The sequence below is a fragment of the Amblyomma mixtum genome, chromosome 9 (assembly GCF_055824585.1).
Source record: "Amblyomma mixtum isolate Tamu chromosome 9, ASM5582458v1, whole genome shotgun sequence".
Lineage (NCBI taxonomy): Eukaryota > Metazoa > Arthropoda > Arachnida > Ixodida > Ixodidae > Amblyomma > Amblyomma mixtum.
The window spans coordinates 7,256,544-7,276,020 of NC_143020.1; the positions used below are offsets into that span (position 1 = coordinate 7,256,544).

The following is a 19,477-nucleotide window of genomic DNA, read 5'->3' on the forward strand; positions in this document are numbered from 1 at the left end:
CTCACGACAGCAAAAAATTGTAAAGCCGCATGCTGGCAGCCTTGAGGATAAGCAAATTCAGACTACAAAGAATCGCGACATTACCCCACTTTATTGAACAGTCGACGCGATGTGCTGGGACATGGTGTAGGACAGAATACGTGCCAGGCCTACTGCTCTGCGTCGAGTTACACAGAAAGTATGTCAGCAATAGTCTTGTTAAGGCGTTCCATGAGGCCGTTATTTTGCGGATGGCACGCAGATTTTCTCTCCTGTGGTTTGTCTGACTGTGGGGCAGGATAGTTTGAATGAGCTAGACTGTTAATGCTGCTGCACTGTTCGTTATGACTACCTCGGGGGCGCCGTGTAGCAGGAGAAGGCATTCCACAAATAGTATCACAACTTCTGCAGTGCCGATCAGGTTGGCGTTTGTTCCGGCGTATCGGGTGAGGAGTAGGTCGCTACTATTATCCACTTCCGGGCACTGGCGTCGTAAAAGAGCTGAGTAGGTCCATGCTGATTTGCTGTGGTGGTGTCGTCTTCAGAAATGTGCTGGCGTGGCAGAGGATGCCGTCGCTACTGGCAGTCTAGGAAAGATTTAACGATCTGTACGACGTCTGTGGATGGTCGTGACAAGTAATAGTTGTTTTGAATTGGGCATAGGCTGCGGGTAAACCAGAGGTTCCGGGCTGTAGGTTCGCCACGTTAATCATGAAAAATGTCCTCTCGAAGGCTGTCAGGACAAACGAGAAGGGCAATGGTCTTGCTGGACGCCAAGCTCTCCACGATGATTGCGTTTTGCATACAGAAGGAGGAAAATACAGGCTTGAACGCTGTAGGGGGCCAAGAATTCTTGCCTTCCAGGCAATAGATGAGAAGGTCTAGGACGGAGTCCGAGCATTGCTGCTGCGTAGCAGTGCTGTTGGCGAAGAGTGCGAGAAAGGAGTCGTCGCTGTCATGTTTCGGAGCTATATCGACAAGGGCTCGTGACAAGCAGTCAGCGTCATGTTCTTGCGCCAGGCTTCTGGACTACGCTGTCGTCTAATTCTATAAGGCGCAAGCTCTGTTAAGCGAGGTGGCCGGAGGAATAATGAAATTGGCAAGTCAGCACTGCGCATGCAGGTTGCTGACAACTTTGAATGGTCGCCCTTACAGGAAGGGGCGGAATTTCATGTAGCCCAGATGATGGCGAGACACTCCTACTCGGCTGTCGAATAGTTAGCTGCTGCTTTCTACAAGCACTGGACTGCATACGCGCTTACCTTCTCAAATCCGTCAGGCGTCGTTACTCCCGCCTGAAGTTTGTTGCTATTACAGCGCCTTGCCCTTCCCCGACCACCTTAGAGATAAATTCTGCAAAGTGATGCCTTGGTCCAGCAGCAGATGCATATTTCATTACATGACGCCGTCAATATTTTTGGCATAGAAACAGCTACGGTGACCATAATGCTTGAACGTAGGGATATGCTCACTTCTTTGTCGAGCACACTGAGCGCTACATGATTCGTCAGGGTCGAGTTCGAAGGCATGGGCTCCTCCGTTGAGAGTGTGATGGACTCTAGCATGAGCTCAATGATTGGTTGGTGCTGCATCGAGAAGTCCGCGCGTAGAATCAGGTCTCGGGAAAAGCCGCTGCGGTAGCTCTTCGGGTATAGCACTCGGCTCCTGCACTGAAAGTAGCCGGTTCGGTCCGGCGGCGGCGGTCGAATTTCGATGGGGGCGAAATTCTATAGGCCCGTGTACTGTGCGATGTTAGTGCAAGTTGAATCCCAGGTGGTCGAAATTTCCGGAGCTCTTCACTACGGCGTCCCTCATAGCCTGAATTGCGTTGGGACGTTAAACCCTCACAAATCAAACATCACGGAAACACTGATGGAGCACTGTGAAAGGTGCACGGCGCGTGTCTCCGTGGTCTGTAACTGTTGGAGTACACTATCGCGACAAGGTGGTGAGATGGCCTCCGAGTGCGCGCATATGCGGGCCGTCTCAAACTGTCGTAACCTTCTTCAGCTAAGCGGAGGACGGCTCACCGATGATTAAGAGAGAGAGGTGTTCACCAAGGCTGTGAAGTTGCGGCCCTGGATAGTCGTTACTTCGTACTCTCCCGCTACTCGCCGATCGTTTTGTAAGGCGACGGCATGGCAGGCGAATCGAGTCCTATATGGGGCGTTGTCTTCGCAGCACTAAGCTGCTTTGATGTGGCTTTGTGGGCCCTTTGGTCGGGTCCTCCACTTGAGTGCGTGGCGTCATGGTCGTTGGAGGATCTTCGTCGTTTCGCCGGGAAGCAAACTAACATCAAAAGGCGGCTGCCTTCATTTTGCCCTGTGGGGGTGGAAAGCCTACCTATGGCGGCTGCGTTGTACCTGCGGTGCGGTGGGGAAGCCGCGGAGATATCAGTGTCTCCAAAGTTGATGAGACGCTCTATGTGTGATCAAGCTGGCGCAATTACTCTGACTGCGTGTGATCGCTGGCCGGGTTGTAGTCGCACAGCGCCGCAGGGGTAGCGTTTGTTCCCCATTCCTCGATAAGGGCAGCGCGGGATAATGTGCCCTGGTTCTCTACAATGAATGCAGAGCGGGTGGCGCTCATCGGGAGTTCTCTAGACGTGTACTTTCCTTAGCGTAGCTCTTTGGTCCAAAGTTGGCAGAGCGGGTGGCTGCAGAAGTTCAGATGGTGCATAACGTTGCTGGGGCGGGTTGACGTGGGTCGTTGGCTGCGTACCACCGCGGCGTGGGTCATTGCAGCGAGTTTTGCTGTGCGTATTATCATTTTTTCAGGACGCCTATACCTTGCGGCAGTTTCTTGTGGACATCGTCCGTTACTGCAGGAGTATAAGGCTGGGCTAGCGACGAAAGCATTAGGAGGTGTTCTCGAAAATGATTTCGCGAAATCCGTCTGGCACGTTTGAGGTTTTTAGGGTTAGCATATCCATCGGTATCGCTGAAAAGAAAATGCCTGATGGTCGTACAGGAGCGACTGGGAAGATATCGACTATCAACGGTTTGGTGGCGAACTCAAATTGGTTCAGGGGGATTCGTACCAGCTTGGTGAAAAGATGTTCCCTGCCACATCGCATGAGCAAGTCGGCCTTCTTGTCTTCGAACATGGCGGAGTCGGCTTTGCTGGAAAGGAGCGCCATCTCTGCAAAGTACATTTTCGCAGTCTTGTGGGAACATTGCAAACCGGTCAGGAGCAGGCGGTCTGCGCTTTCTTTGTACACGACGCTTCTGGTCGTTCCACGTAGTTGGCTCTCCAAGCTCTTCCAAGTAGTCACAGAATTTTGCGTGTTTTTCACACTGCGATGTTCATGGGTCATGAAATGCGAAGACATTCCGGAGCTTGGCGTCGTTGTCCTATGGGTTCAGCGCAGCCACTCTGCCGAAAATGTCAAGCCATTCTCCTATGTCCTGATGGGTACGGCCAAACAATATGGGCTGCTCATGACGCATGCGAAAACCAAGGGTGACTTCTTGAGCCACCGCGGCGTTATTTTGGGGTGCATAGGAAAACTACAGGACAGCATCGCCATCAGATGTCGCATAGTGGGGACGGAAGTCCGGCAGTCAAGAAGGGACCCAAAGGCTTGAAAAAGGGATTCTTTATTGGGATCTCTTGAGCGCTCAAAAAACAAAAGAAATTGGCGGCGATAATAGCATCAACCCTGCTCACTGGTCTTCGATGAACAGAACTCTCACTGCTCTCCGCCGTGGTACGTTTAAAGAAAGCAAATTTCTTTCTAGATAAGGCCCTAAGAGCACCTACGATAATATCCTTGAACTTAGAACCAGTTCCGCGTGGTTGCGATCATTCGAGATGTATCTCGTTACAACATGGGTCAGAAATAATGATTAAGTGACATGCCGGCGGCTTTGAACATAAAAAAAATAATTACAAGGTTTCGCGCCAATAACCCTCTGTGGGACAGCACACATTTTTTTTGTAAAGTCGAGGAAAAACTTTTCATTGTACGAGCCACTGACGTTCCCAGAAACGGTTCCTAACAAATTTCACAATTTTAGTACAAATAGTTAAGTGGAACAAACTCGGACATATTTGTTCCGTTTCCACTAAATGGAGATGAAGAAAATGGGACGTATTTGTCGAATTGACCTAGGTGGGCTAACTTACTGAGTTATTTTCTTCTAGCCACTTCATGACCTTGCTCACACTTGTTCGATAGATCTTGAGCTTGTTCGCACTACGTCGCCCGTCTTGGAGCACCAGCGCGTCTACTCGTTTCACTATCACAGGGTTGTGTCCTTTGTCCACGAGCCGAACATCACCGCAGACGCCAACTATTTCTGGCCATTTTTTGCCCTCGATGTTGTCTCGGAAGGGCTGCTTGGTGCATGCGTTCTGAATTTTAGTTACTAACAGTGTGGCGCCCGAAAACAAACTACATACGATGTTAGAGCATAACCGCTAAACATTCAATCGTTAAATGTCCAGCTAGTTTTAGCATGCTAAAAAAAAGCTCTGCCGCCTTATTGCTTGTCATGTGAAATCTTTGGAACAAGTCCATGTTGTGATGTGGAGTTTTTCCTCCTTATGCATAAAAAAAGAGTCAATCACCGGGCATTTTGATCTTGTTTTTTTTTGCCAGATCGAATGGTGGTGGTGAAAACTTTTAATTTCTGAAATAGAGTTTGAGAGCCACAGAGTGGCCACGCTACATGGTCGGCGTCCCTAGTCCGGGACACCGCATGACAATGCCCCGTCTCTAGCCCGTTTCACCAGAGCCCTTTGGGACTCAAGCGAGGAGCAGTTGAGAAGGGCAGTCTCCCATGCCTCTCTGGAAGGGGTAGGGGAAGGGGGGAGGTGGGGATTTTGAGTACATGCCCACACCATGTGGAAGATATCACAGGTCTCCCCACAGTGTGGGCATCGCCCATCCGTGTTAGGATCGTAATGCTTTAAGATTACAGGACAGATCGAATATATCTGCCAGATCGAATATAGCCAAAAACTTGCAGCGTGCCCCCCAAAAAGGACGAAGTTTAGAGGTCTCGACTCGCTACGTCATCTAGTGGGCGCGGCTGAAATCACTTTTAAACAAATCATTGGAAACTTAAGATAGGTGTGAGTGCAGTATAAGTGGGACTGCTGTATCCCAGTGCCTCACAACCTCTTTAGTATGGGGAACAAAATGGGACATACGTGTGCCATTTTCTTGCCAAGGGATAATATAAACGCCATGCGGACACTAGTGTATACATGTAGCGACCGCTAATCCGCTCGAAACATTTGTGCCACGGGCAGCTCTCACCGTGGTAATAATCCAGTGAGAAAATAATCAAAGAACCTCACGAGTAATAGGTGGTCGAGTCAGACCAGGTGTAGTCGTGCTGTTCTGCTTCGTGGACTCTGAATTGAAAGAGAAAGACAAAGACAATATTATAATATCTATTGTTGGTTTCTAAAATAACGGTAATTTTATCGCGCATAATCTGTTTGATGACCGTAATATTAGCTCCTCATTATTAGGCAGAGTAATAGTGGGTCAAGTGAGACCTGGTATAGTCATGCTGTTCTGCTTCGTGGACTCTGGATTGAAAGAGAAAGAGAAAGACAAAGACAATATTATAATATCTATTGTTGGTTTCTAAAATAACGGTAATTTTATCGCGTGCAATCTGTTTCACGGCCGTAATAATAGCTCCTCATTATTAGGCAAAGGAATGGTCGGTCAAGTCAGACCTGGAGTAGTCGTGCTGTTCTGCTTCGTGGACTCTGGATTGAAAGAGAAAGACGAAGACAATATTATAATATGTATTGTTTGGTTTCTAAAATAGCGGTAATTTTATCGCGTGCAATCTGTTTCACGGCCGTAATAGTAGCTCCTCATTATTAGGCAGAGGAATAGTCTGTTTAGCCATACCGGGTGTAGTCGTGCTGTTCTGCTTCGGGGATTCTGGAACAAAAGAGAAAGACAAAGATCATTATTATAAAATTTATTGTCGGTTTATGAAATCACGGTAATTTTATCGTGCGCCTTCTGTTTCACGGCCGCAATAATAGCTCCTCATTATTAGGCCGGGGAAAGTTTCCCAGGAATGAAGTATTATTGACGCGAGGGTGGGCGATGACGGTTATAGCTCAAGCTGGCTTGTACCGGGATGTCAGTTTTCTAAGAGAACAATGCAGGCAGAAGTCTACCAGGGAGTACAAAAGATATTTCGGCATTGCTGCCACAGCAACCAATACAACACAATAAAGGGCTAGAAGGCTCGAGAGCGTACTAAAGTCGACCAACCACAAAAAAATAAAAATGCAGGTGGCACGTGCGGCGCCTTTACAACAACTGAACTTGCTCTCTCTGCGAATGGCAGAAATTAGTGAAAACAGGCCATGTTTAGTCGCTGTATAAAGATTTTTTCGAAATACACTAGGATATAAAGCCTGGATAACTTCATGACTAGGAACTTTGATTTGATCATGGCATCACTGGTTTGTTGACATGAACCAACATTTAAAGAACTGATAATCGAGAACGAAACCTTGGATATTTACGTGTACAGCATTGACCCTGAAACCATCCCTGAATGGCGGTTCCAGAGCGATGGAGCACGATAGATGCATTAGGCATGCGGTAGTAACATTGATATTAGGGACAAAAGATTCTTTGCAACCAAATCACCTGCGCACTTGGGCGCTCAGCGATATTTTTCGCACTCTTGGAAGTGCAAAACAATCCACTGCGTTGATATTTTCGTCGAGATGAGTTAGAAATGTTGATGGCACTGTTGTGAATGCTCGCTCGACGTTTCGCTGGTTTGCAAGGAAAAAAAGAAGTTTGATTTAGGCGAAAAATATTTTCGGATTGCCAAAACATACTTACAAATGAATTTATCCGAGGCTTTTGCTACTGGTGGATGCTTACGGCTGTTTTTCGCTGAACAAACGCAAAGGTACGGCCTAGGCATTCCTTGCCTTTGGAAAGACATGGCACGATGTACATGTTCTAAATTATATGTATGCGCTCTGTGTCCAAGTACATCTAAAGAATATTCCTTCTCATTTGAAATCTTTCGCTCAGTTGAAGGAGCCTTGGCGAGGCGACTGAGAACCATCGTAATGGGGAACATAAAACTGACTGATAAAAATCACACGAAAATTGCGCCCAAGAACTGCAAACATATTTACTTTGCCCTCGAGTGCTTTGAATAGGTTGACGTCGATTGCAACGCCCACCGTGGTCAAAAAGCTTTCGGAAAAGATCACAAATTCTCACCGGATGTATTCGTTGCATTGGTCCACACGACTGCAAAAAAGACAGACAAAACAAATGTCTTCAGTACGGCACCCGGTACTGGGTTCTAATAAGATGGTTTTTTAAAGTACCCAGCATCACCGGAGGTCTAAAAGATAGCGCTTCTGCGGGGCCACTTAAAAGGCGGCTTATTTTTCTTATCTATAATAGCGGCTTTTTCAGCGTGGATGAGTCTTGACTTGAAGATTCGCCGAAGGCAGTGAGACTTAAAGCCACATACCTAATCATCCGGCATACTACCTTTCTTCTCAGAAATCAATGCAGAAGGCACCTGGTGTTCCGCTTCGTGCAATACCCTGAGATGTGAAAAACTAAGCTGATGTCCTTTTCTCGTAGTACTCCCTTGTTGAAAAGGTTACTTTCTAGAATTCGCGTGAGTCACTTGGCATTCTTAACAAGCCGGCTAACTGAGTAGCATCGACGACTGCCATAGCCTTGGCTTCCTGTTTGTTTCTTTTTTGTTTATTCATGTTATTACATGGAGAGAGTACTGAAATGCGCCGCTAATTTCGCCCGTTTAGCTCTCCACCCCTTCAGAATATACGTAAAGATTGTCGCTGTAACAGTTATTCATCGACATTTCTCGCACTGCCCTACAGTTATATTTTCCAGTAGCGAACATCCATGACATTTAAAAACTTCATCAGGGGCCATCTAAATTTTGCAAGATCACTCACATAAACCATAATCATAGAGTATAACCTGTTATTACACGTTCCAACACAAATTGTGACACCTTACTCGTTCAAACAATGCCACCAAATGTTCGCAATTACTTTACCAATTACCTTAATTTCTGGGGCTCGGTGCGTAATCGGCAAGGCTCAGTTGAGGGCGAAAAATTTTTACTTTTGTAAATTATTCCCATCACGTATGTAGCCCTTCAGAACAAGGTCTGCCATCCAGGCATATACAGTTTATGTGCATGAGCGGCGGTACTATAGTTTCATCTTGGAATGCAAGAACCGGTGAAATTTCTCTCATATTAGGCAAAATCAGAAAAGTACAGTGTATAGTCCGAATCGTTAGATATCCGGGTAGTGTAAATTTCATCATTTTCAGATTTTTTGTAGAGTCCGTAGTCTGTACTTCGGAAATCATGGTAGTCTCTCCTTTTTAGCCTGGCTCATTGTTTTACGCGTGCTTCCTCCATTATATTTGCCTCTTCCTTTTGAGAAAGGTCCTCATTTCTAACCTTTCCTCTCTATTTTCATCCTGCCTTGTTTTGCGCCTAATTTGTTTAAACCTGGTCACTCTGCTTAGACACGCTGTTTTGTGTTTAATTTTCCTGCATGCCTCATGCACTGCTACGTTATCCAATCTACAACATTCTTACTGTTTTTGCCGTTGAATGCTGTCTTTGTGTTTCCAAAAGGTGCCTTTATCATTCTTGTTGGTCTGTAATGACTGAAGGGTTCAATGCACCACAGGAAGACGACACAAGAAACGCAGATACAGGAAAAATGCTTTGTTTGCTATGTTCTACCTGTATATTAATGCGAAGGCATTTCTAGGCTATGTCCGCGGGGTGGTGTAACCAACACGTGTCCGCAAAACGTGTCTGCCGCAGTTGTGACGTTCTCAGAAGAGGTAGCATTAAACGAATGATTGCGATCGATAGAGGAAGGTGTGAGTATGCTGCGCAAAGAACGTTATGCTAATAGGATGATTAGTTAATTAATTAGAGCAAAAATGTCGAAAAACGTAAAATTAACAAGGACGTCGATATAGTGAGTGGCCGGGAAAACAGCCGTGGGTGGCAAAATAGTGGCAAAATAGGCAAAGGAGTAAAAATAAAGTCTGAAACGAATTTAAACGTATTTGTTGAGTGATAATTAATCGAACAAAACTGCTGATTGAGAGAGAATAATTAGTTATATAATAGCAACAACCATTGGACGGTTGAATAGGCTGGACGGCGATATAGTAAGTGGACGGAAATTGTTGATTTAGATGAAAAAAGGTATAATAAGAGTAAATAAGTCGATCTTTAATAAAAGCATAAGATAATTACGCTAATTCAGTAGTTATGTAATGAACAAAAAAAAATAAAATGGTAGAGAGAGAGGCGACGAGTGCCGAAGAGGCGTCAATGTTTTCGCAGTCTCTCAATGCGGGTTGCCGCAGTGATCTCAATTTTTTTTGTTAGAAGCTTCGTAATACACTTTTGTAGGTCAGCGTCCGCGTGCCTCATGTCTTTTCATTCCTTGTGTCGTCGTCCCTTAGTGCGCTCTATGCTTCAGTCACCCCGTTCCTCTTCCGTGGTGATCACCGACTACCGCACATTTTTTTTCCGCTCTTTGCTCAGGATGCTCGTTTAGCGAGACATCGTGCGGACCCAGTATCATCTCTTGACTGCAAGTGCAGATATTTCGTCAGATCTTATTTTTTTTTGTCAAATAGAGGGTGTGCAGAATAAATCAGAAATATTCTTCCTGGAGAAGACGCAGCTATTCAAATATTGCTCGGTTGGCCTAACAATAGCGACTTCGTGAAAACCTGTTACTGCGCGAGATTCCTGTTACTTCTAAAACGGCGTCTTCATGAACTACTTTCAAGATCGGGCGCACTTTGAGCGGGCGTGCGAAGCTTGTCGGTGGGAGTGGCTCTAACTTGAATACGGCAACGCTATTGGTTGGTTGGGGCGCCTTGTTTGTGCACTGTGCCCCTTCGTTCTCGTCTTCTCTCCGAATATAGGCCTCTCTAAGTGCTGACTTCATTTTTATCTACACTAAGAAAATGTTTCAGCGTTTTACTCTTAACTTTGAAGGATATGTACCTTTGAGACAAGTTAATAGGCTTAGCAAGGAAATGTCGTTTGAATCCAGCCATTTTATATTCAAAATAAACCAACGCAAGTGGATCAGCCTTACGTTGCTATTTTTGGCGCTGTTCATGTCTTTGAATAGGATGATTAAATTTTACAAGAACTTTGGCCATGCATAGTTCTTTGCGAAGAAAGACGAATATCTTCGCATATCTGTGTGTAACAATTAAACTGCAAGATTATTTAAAGAGGAGGCGCTGCGGAAGATTCAATTAAAAAAAAACGTATATGATACGGCTGCATTGGTACAGTAGGAAAGTATCTTGTGAACTGAAAAAAAAAACTTATTTTCTTCAGCATAAAAGTCATAAATACACCGGTGGAAATTCTGCCTGGGCACACAAATGTATATACTAAGCGCAGAGGAATGCATTGGGGCACTCTGCGACAAATACCATGCCCACCTACTCCTTTCGGTAAATATGGAGTAAAAGTTACCGGATGTGGTCGTAGTGTTCCGCTTTAGGTGTGCTGGAAAGAGGGATAGAAAGAGGCATTCAATACAAGATGTAGTCCCGGTTTCTGAGAACACTTTACATTTTCCGCGCGCAAACCGGTTTCCCACTTGACCAGAGTGTCTGATGAAGATCGCTAAGGGAGCAACAGGATAGGCATTTTGTTGCAGCCCGACTTACGGGCTTCTGGAGGTGATAATGGTGAAAGGAAACGTGCGCATAACATTTTTCTAATGGAACAACGAAGGCATCAGTCGTTGGCAAAAGAGAAAATGTTTTTCGCCGGCACCAAGTTGAAGGCCCTGCGGCTCCCGGCCCCAAAAACTACGAAATCAACGGCCAGAATTTCCGATTTAAAAGGAAGCAGTAAACTAAGAAAGGGTTATAAAGCAAGTAATATCTTTCAGGCATTTACAACAACTAAAATAACTGTTTAAAAAAGCTATTAAGCTGCCAGGTTGAATTCCTGCGGCCGGGTAAAAAAATACGTTTTATTCCAGACGATAAGGTGCTGATAGAACAGTAGACTGAGGTGAGGGGTAGAGAAAAGAGCAAGGGCACATGCATTGGCAGCTTGAAGAGAAAAGCTAACACCATCGGGCAGTTGTTTTCATCTTCCCAAAAAGACCGAACCTCATGCAGATGCCGCATTGTTCTGAGTGCTTTCCAGGAAAGGCTTTCGGGGAGAGTTTTAATTTCTACAAATGAAATTAATTTCAACGTTTTATTCCTAGACGATAATCTTTTAATGCAAGGTCGTAGAAAAACGACAAAAGAAGAGACATGCGCTGAAATATATCATGGATGATATTGCAGTGCCTGTTCAGGCAGTGTTGTTGGACGCACATTCTCATTCCTTTAGCAGTAATACTATCAGCAGCACTTAGGGGATAGTGACATCAAGGCAGCTCTGTCCATTATGGGTTAAAAGAGGAATGGCATGAGTTATTTGGTGCATGAAAATTTTGGAATGCGTCTGAAATATTTATCTTTGCTTAAAATTGAATTGAAGTCATTATTTAAATGCAGTCAATGGCTTTAAACTGAATAAAATTCAAGGCTAAAAAGAATGCTGTGTGTGCAAATTTTACTAAATGCTCACTTCTTTTTAAGAGATGATTTCAGCAACAACATAGTATATGTAAAACTTGCAACTGCGTAACACTGTGCACAGGTCAATACATCTGTGTTCGTCCCATGCGATGTACCCGTTTTAGCCAGGCGAGAATTTTACAATTATTTCATGAATGATTTTGCATGTGATAAGCAATTGCTGTCAATCTGAGCTAATTGCCGTCATTTCTAACGGCGTTTCTAAAGGCTGATTGCCATGGTTTGTAACGTTTACCTTTGAAATGCGTTCTTATTTAGACTGCGCCTTATCCTATGTAAAATTTTATCAGCGAGGAGCAAGTCAGGCGGATTTACTGGCGGCCATTTCTGAAAGTGTAAGTGAACCTGATGAATGCTGGAGAAATTTCATATTATAATTTATACAAGGTGCGCAGTTACAAGATATTAACAGCCAGGTATTGCAGTGCGCGAATTTCTAACGACGCATATACGCGTTGATTAACATGTTTAGTATACTTTATATTCCTTTTGCGTATATGAGCGCCATTCCGGTAATGTTCCGCCGTTAGCGTACTCAAACTTATGTTATGTATGCTGCTGATGTTGATTTTGCAGCTTTCTACCCTTCGCTGTAAAACGCTATAATCTCGTATCCTCTTAAAAGGCCAAGCTCTTGTACAAAGGGATCACGCATGAAGCCTTCTGCCCACTGAAATTTGCGTTATGGAAGACACCTACAGCGTATAGTTTCCGATTGTGACGGAGTGTCTGACTCTGAAATCTTGTGCTTTTGCTAGCGGCTCAAGGTTTAGCAAGGATCACTGAAATCTTAACACCGCCGAAGCAATGAGAAAATAACCAGGCTGCAGGATGGTTTGCTAAGCCGATGGAAGTAGTGTAGGGAATACCGTTTGCAAATATTTATGAATACAGATTTCGAGAGCGCCGATCTGGCCCTCAAAGTTTTATTGAAAGCGCAGCCCGAAGCTAAAAAAAATTTGGTCTTGAAAGGCTGCCGTGCAAATTTAAGAAGGAGATAATTTTTTTCATGCAGCCGCAATACATCCTTATTCAATGTACGTAATGTTATCAAGTCATGAATTGGAACGCGGTTTGCGGTTGGCGCACTCTGTGCTAGTAATTATCGACCAGGACTGCAGTGTCATGCTGAGTCGAGTGTTTATTTATTGATTTAATTTTATATTTATTTAATTATTTATTTATTTATTTATTAGTTACCTGCATCGCCCCGCAGGGCATTACAGCAGGGGTGTACAGACTTCATTATAGGTATAAAACAATTATTGCAGTGCATGGAAAAATGCATCATTAGATGGGATACATACAATGTTCGATGGAAAACTTCCAGTCGCGAACAGTGTCATGTTGTAGCTTATATAGAGATGTTAAATCCTAATGGTAAAGAAAACATTGTGTACGCTAGAGTTGCTCTCTTTATTCCAACTGGGAATGCTGAAGCGTTGAACCTTATGGCACTTCTGCCGAAGCTTTGAACTCAGATAAATTTCATGGCGCAGTTGCTGCAATTCTGTACAAGGTATGAGCGTAGAAAAATTTCAAGATGTAGAAATATTGTTTCATGGATAGTGAAAAAGTCGTTACAATACCATGGCTACCAGTTCAACAGCCCCCTCATCTATGTAAGTAACAATCTGTTCTATTTGTTCCTGCCGATAGTGTCTATCTTTCTCATTTTCAATGAGTGAAATTTCAATACACTTTCTGAATTGTGGAACTTTATGGCTAGTACACTCAACAGGAAGCGTGTGAGTTTTCCGTATCGCGAAATTGCATGAATTTCACGAAACCAATAATCATAAGGAGAACTGAAGTCCACTGTGAAATCAAAATATGCAGATGTTATTTCGATAAAAAGCTTAAACAGTACAGCTTAGGCGCACCCACAGATTGGCGTAGCTCGCGAAAATCCATGGATGCACTTTGCGCCAATCGGAAAAGTCACCCACTTTTTACCAACGATTGAAAATAGGTTAACGCTCACCAGGAGTATTCGCAGTGTTGAGCCACAGGAACGCTTGGAAAAAAAACAGAGAGAGAAAAACACAATTCTTTATGCAACAAATAGTCTTGATTGGCAAAAGCAGGATATACATTGAAGCTCGTAACAAGCTTATAGTGCCGGCGAAGGTCAGAAAAAAAAGCTACTTTATAATTTACTATAGAGAATCTTTCTAGATGTTTAAGGTTTGAAATACTGCAGCTGAGAATGGTAGATAAACGTAATTCGCAGAAAGCACACGCACATGTATTCGCCTGGCATTTTTCAGAGCAAACAGTCAAGCCTAGCGGCCTCAAGAACAATAAATAAGAACATCAATGCTGCGCCCAGGTCGAACAGCTTGGAAAGCAAGCAAGTGAAAAGCACACAACAGCTGTATCTTGCCGGTATTCACCTACGGGGCAGAAACGTGGAGGCTAACGAAAATGGTTCAGCCTTAGTTAAGGACAACGCAGCCAGCTATGGAAAGAAAAATGATAGATACAACGTTAAGAGACCGGAAACTGGCAGAGTGGGTGAGGAAAAACGCGGATTAATGACATCTTAGTCGGTACAGAGAGGGAGAAATGGGTTTGGGAAAGGCATGTAATACGAAGGCAAGATAACCGCTGGATATTAAAGGTGACAGAGTGAACTTTCAGAGAAGGCAAGCGTAGCAGAGGGCGGCAGCAAGTTAGGTGGCTGGATGAGATTAAGATGTTTGCGGCTATACAGTGGCCGCAGCTGGCAAATGGCAGGGTTAATTGGAGAGACATGGCAGAGGCCATTTCCCTGCAGTGGGTGTAGTCAGGCTGATGATGATGGCAGAACCAAGAGGATTGTTGCAAGAGGGAAACTTCAACACGAACAGATCAACGCCGGCCAGTAGGACGGAGAGGAGGACGACTACCCTCTACGAGGGGATATAAGAGGGAAGCATGGGACGCTGAGGAAGACTCCGGCGACTAGGCTTAGTGGTGAAGAAGAAAGTCACGCCGTAGGGAAATCCTAGAGCGGTGTGATGCCTTCCGTTGCGGAGTCGAGGACTCCTGCACAAGCCTCTTAGTGGTGAAGGTGAAAGAGGTCTGTCCCGCTCATTCCGCTTTGAAATGAACGAAAGACTCGCCGTAGGAGAGATCCAAGAGCAGTCGAACACCTTCCACCCCGACGCCGAGTTCGATCAAGACCCGGATGAAGCATGGCCCACTTGCCCGTGCTGCCGCCGACCAAGCACTTCGCTACCCCGTAACCGTCACTACTGCTGCAGACTCCCTCAGCCTTCACCGAGGGAAAAATCTCCTTGTGTGCGCGCCGATTACGAAGGACTTACGAAGGAAAATATCTTCAGCTGTCGGAGTTATGTCGCGCCTGCGCACCATTCTTCCTGTCAAAATTAGGCTGTTGGTGTATAACTCTGTAGTTCTATCTCTCTTACAATACTGCATTATCGTTTGGGGTACCACTGGTATCACGAACATGACCAATTTACATCTCCAAAAAAGAGCTGTGAGATGCATTGCTGGTGTTCCTTATTGTTTCCCTACGAGTGACCTCTTTTTAAAATATGAATCCTGCCAGTCTTAGCTTTACACGAACACAGGCTTTTAATGAGCTTCAAAAGTGCTTCGCGGAGCAATGAAAATTATGTTGGTAATTTGGCAGAACTTGCAAAAAACACCCATATTCCACAAACCAGAAATAAAGAAATGTGACTACTTCCTACACCTAGTTCCTACACCTAGAGTATATTACTCAGAACAATCTATCTCGTATACGCTGCCAGTACTCTTAAATAATTTAAACAAAGAAATTGTTGACCCTATCCAGCATTCAAATACTGTTAAGAAATTTTTTCTGAACAAGTTTGTGTCATGACGATGCATGTATTTTTGTGTTGGTAATTTTTGCTTTTTTTTCCAAGGTGTGTTATTTTCTTTTTTGCTATAATGTATAGCGCAGAATTTATTACCGCTTGTCTGTTGAAATGCCTGCGAGAAAAAAGGGGGCAGGACCTCTGTCAAGCTTCCGAGCTTTTAGTCCTGTCTCCTTCTCTAATATAGAGAAAATAAAAGGCTGATTGATTGATTGATTGATTGAATGATTGATTGACCTGCCAGCAAAAACTCCGCACTCTCGAGTGTGCCGCAGAGGCACCTGTAGCCCCACTGGTTATTTTACGGTCTTTCTGCTTCCTTCCTTTCTTTGGCCTTGTGCCGTTCCACTGAATACTATGAACTTAATTTATCATCAATCTTGTTTGCTTGTTTGCTCATCCTGTGTTTCTTTTCCTCCACTTTGCGTGGACCACGGCATGTGAATGCATAAGCATTGCTGACCGCGCTACACATGCTTGCTAGACGCATGTGGATCTTTCAAGAAGTTTAACACGCACATGTATGGAAACTTCACCACCATTGCTAAAAATAACAAAGCGGACAGTAGTGTGCTTTGCTAAGCACCATTACAATCTTGGTACGAACTGTACAGGCCCGCTCTGCGTGCATATTTCATGGGCCCAAACAATCGAGGCATATGTGTTTATGACTTTGCGTTACAATATTCTACACTTGTATCATAATAAAAAGTGGTTTCAAAAAAGTTAAAATTGTTCGTCCGAAAAAGAGAGTTCACAGATTTCACGGTAGTCGCAAAGCGCCATTCATATGTTTGGTATAGCCACTAAAGGGTGTTTTTCTTTTTGTTAATTCTTTACGACAAGTGAATTCAACCAATTTTGTAACCAGAAGAGGAAAAGGAAAAACAAGGTGATTAGGAACGGTGTTAAATGTTCGGCAATGCCGGTCCTATAAGAAAGTTTCGCTCTGATGCAATGTAAGTAAGCATTGAGAGAACAAAATCTGGAACAAATCATCGAAAAGGATTGCCGTCCCTTGTTTTCATAGATTCTATAATTTGTTTTCGTACAAAGCTTAATACTGACACGCGAAGGACCGCGAATAACAGGGCTTACTCACCTCTAATAGTGGCGAACATCGTGACAACAAAGAAGAGAAAGACAATGGCGCTCATGCATCCTACGAGGACCCACGCTTGAGGCGAAGGGCCGACACTAATGAAAAAATAGGCGAAGATGTTCACCATTAGGCGCTGTATACGTTATGTTCATCACTGTGATTATAAATCTCGCTTCAAGGAAATTGTGCGTAATATTGCAGCAGCAACAAATAAAAATTAGTCTGTTTCAACTGAAAGCATGAAGGTGTACACTGTAATAACTCTGTTGGTGTATAATAATTTTGGTACTTCGTGGACAGACAACCTTTTCGCCTAGTCTATTCTAACACTGGAGCTGGCTTCTAACGTTCTTTGATAGCTATTGTGACAGCGTCACACGCGTTGCCCTTGGACTGATTCGTGCCGACACAATTGATGGAGCGAAAAATTGTGTCAAAGTGCCACCTGAAGGTTTCGAGCAGTATATGGACGGCGTAAGGTAAACGGCAGGCACTAAGAATAGTTTCCTACCGAAATTTTTGAAATTTTCTAAATATTTTGATTTCACAAACTTAGGAATTTCTCGACCCAAAACAACGTATTTGGAATGGTCTCCATTTGCGAGGGCCCAATTTGCTGCATTATTCACCAGCACACCTCTTCTGAGCCTAGTATAAAAAATCAGCAGGAATTTGCACAGATATGAAGGCCTCGTTATGACATATATTTAATAAAAGCAAATAGCTCCGCATACCAAAAATCAACAAAGGAATGCTTTTTTGCGGTGTTTCTCAGGGGTAAATTAAAAGCGTAATCGCTTTTTACAATAACGTTCGCAGACAAGCAGAAAAAAAACTGGCACGTCTAATTCCTTTGTGTGTTGGCAATGCGGTAATATCCGAAGCTGTTGATGCCTTTTCCGGAAGCGACTAACGAGCCTTGTCAGACACAAGTTGCTCTACCTGAGCTCCTCGTGTGCATCGCATAGCGTTGTTAGCAGGAGGAGGTTTAACTCAGACAAAACCTTGTATAGTGAGGCTGCCTTTTGAGACCACTTCTGACCACCATTTGGGCATTCCCTGCTTTTGTGCAATCGCTGATGAGGTCACTGCTCACCAGCCAATCAGGAATTTTCTGGACAACACCAGACGGCTCCGGGTTTTTTCACCGGTCAGGGTTTACGCTACCACAAAGAAGCCCAAGCAGCCAGTGGGTTACCATTCCACCATCTTCGTATGCCACGTAAGGGGCTCCACCAACTCAAACGTGGCGAAGGGTGTCCAATCTTCGAATGAGTGGCACTGAACTGAATTCTAAATGTTAGTTTACATGGAACACGAATACACTCGAAAGCAGAAAACTGGGAAGACGCCGCCTTATATACGTTGTTAGAGCACCGCACGCGACTTAGAGAGATCGTAGGTTCGTATCCCACTGGAAATATGTGGTGCTTTTTTGTCCTTTTCGTGGTTTTGGTTTCTAGAGGCTTCTTCCAAATGACGAGGTCAAGGTCACATTGCATAGGTCGCGAATGCGTTGCTCGAATGCAGTCTAGAACCAAGCACCAGCGACATCTCTAAGGTTGCGGAACTGAAGCGCTAATAGGAAGTGCGGGTAAAAGTACAAATGAGTGAACAGTAATCGGTCGCATATTGTTAAATTATAACGATTTAAAATGCAATTTAAGTTATTCGTGTTTTTATGCTTTTTGTGTTTTTCTGCCAAAAGTGCAACGCTTTTTTAATGAAATGAGTAGCTCGCGTTCCCTCACAGTAGCGGCCTGCGGCTCTTACATCATGCACCTTGACAAACGTTGACCTTCGCTATTTTGCGGCTTGCTTGCCGCTAGCTGTCGGCTGCACCGCGCTTTGGCATGCAGATCTCGTTGTTTTGTGCATTCACTGCATGCAGCTGCTCGTCCTTTATCAGCGGGGATCTCAAGCGCTTGGTTACTTTTAGTCAACGTGGTACTTTCGTATCACCTACGTGCGAACGCTTGTTTTTTTTTCTTCCACGCCAGCCGCAATTTCAGACTCACGGTTTTAACGCTGCTGCTTTCGGAAAGAAGGTCTGGTTCGAGATGAAGGCTTGAACTTGAGCGCGACACACGAGGAAACGACGAAGGAAGAGGACACAACGTCCGCGGATTACTAAAAATAGAGGCGGTGCTCTTCTCTCGTTGTGTCTGCTTTTTTCGTCTTTGCCTCGTGTGTCGCGCTGAGCCTTGAGTTGTTTAAGGATTTACTTCTCCCACCGAAAACACGTGTCTATGACGTCATGTTTTGTTGTCTAATTATGACGTCAGATTTCAGCTGCCCGCACACTTCGAAGATGGCGCTGGCAACACACACCATTAGCCGCATCTTTTGAAAGTATGGGCTTTTATATGCAAGCACCTTTGCCATTTAATCCATAGGGTGAGGTTTTATTGCCTTCATGACGCGCGCCTGATTACGTACAGGCTTCCGCCCATTCCCATTTAAATGTGTTGCGCTCTCTGCGTTGCACTGACAAAGGAGCGTTGCCTGAATGCACTCAGCAAGTCATTACTTGCATATTGTCACACTCTACCAGCGCCCCCGTGCGGTTTGTCTTCGACCTTTGTCGCGCGCCGGACTTCGTCCTCTTCTGCTCGGTGCTAGGGTCGGCCGGCTGCGCTCCGCCCAGTGTGCTCGCCAGGGACAGAACGTTCTACCGGCGCCCGTGACATTTTGGTGCAGCTGCGGGGTACGATCCATGTACGAAGAGGTCCCAGGAACCTCTAGCGCTCCGCCACACCCCCTGGACACGACACCTGTCCACAAGTCAAGCCGCCGCTTGAAAGGCTTAGCTCCCGAGTACAAACCCCTCACTGCGCCACCACCGCCGGCGTTCTGCTCTCCTGCCCCTACCGCGCC

General features: G+C 44.8%; 1 protein-coding gene across 1 annotated transcript in view; it reads right to left on the reverse strand.

Annotated features, from left to right (window-relative positions):
• Window positions 1-19,477, reverse strand: part of LOC149328199 (uncharacterized) — a 66,159-nt gene that overhangs the window by 24,541 nt on the left and 22,141 nt on the right. Inside the window, exon 2 of the mRNA XM_089558927.1 lies at window positions 5,287-5,343. Coding sequence (XP_089415053.1) covers window positions 5,287-5,343 — 57 coding nt within the window. The remainder of the gene's footprint in view (window positions 1-5,286; window positions 5,344-19,477) is intronic.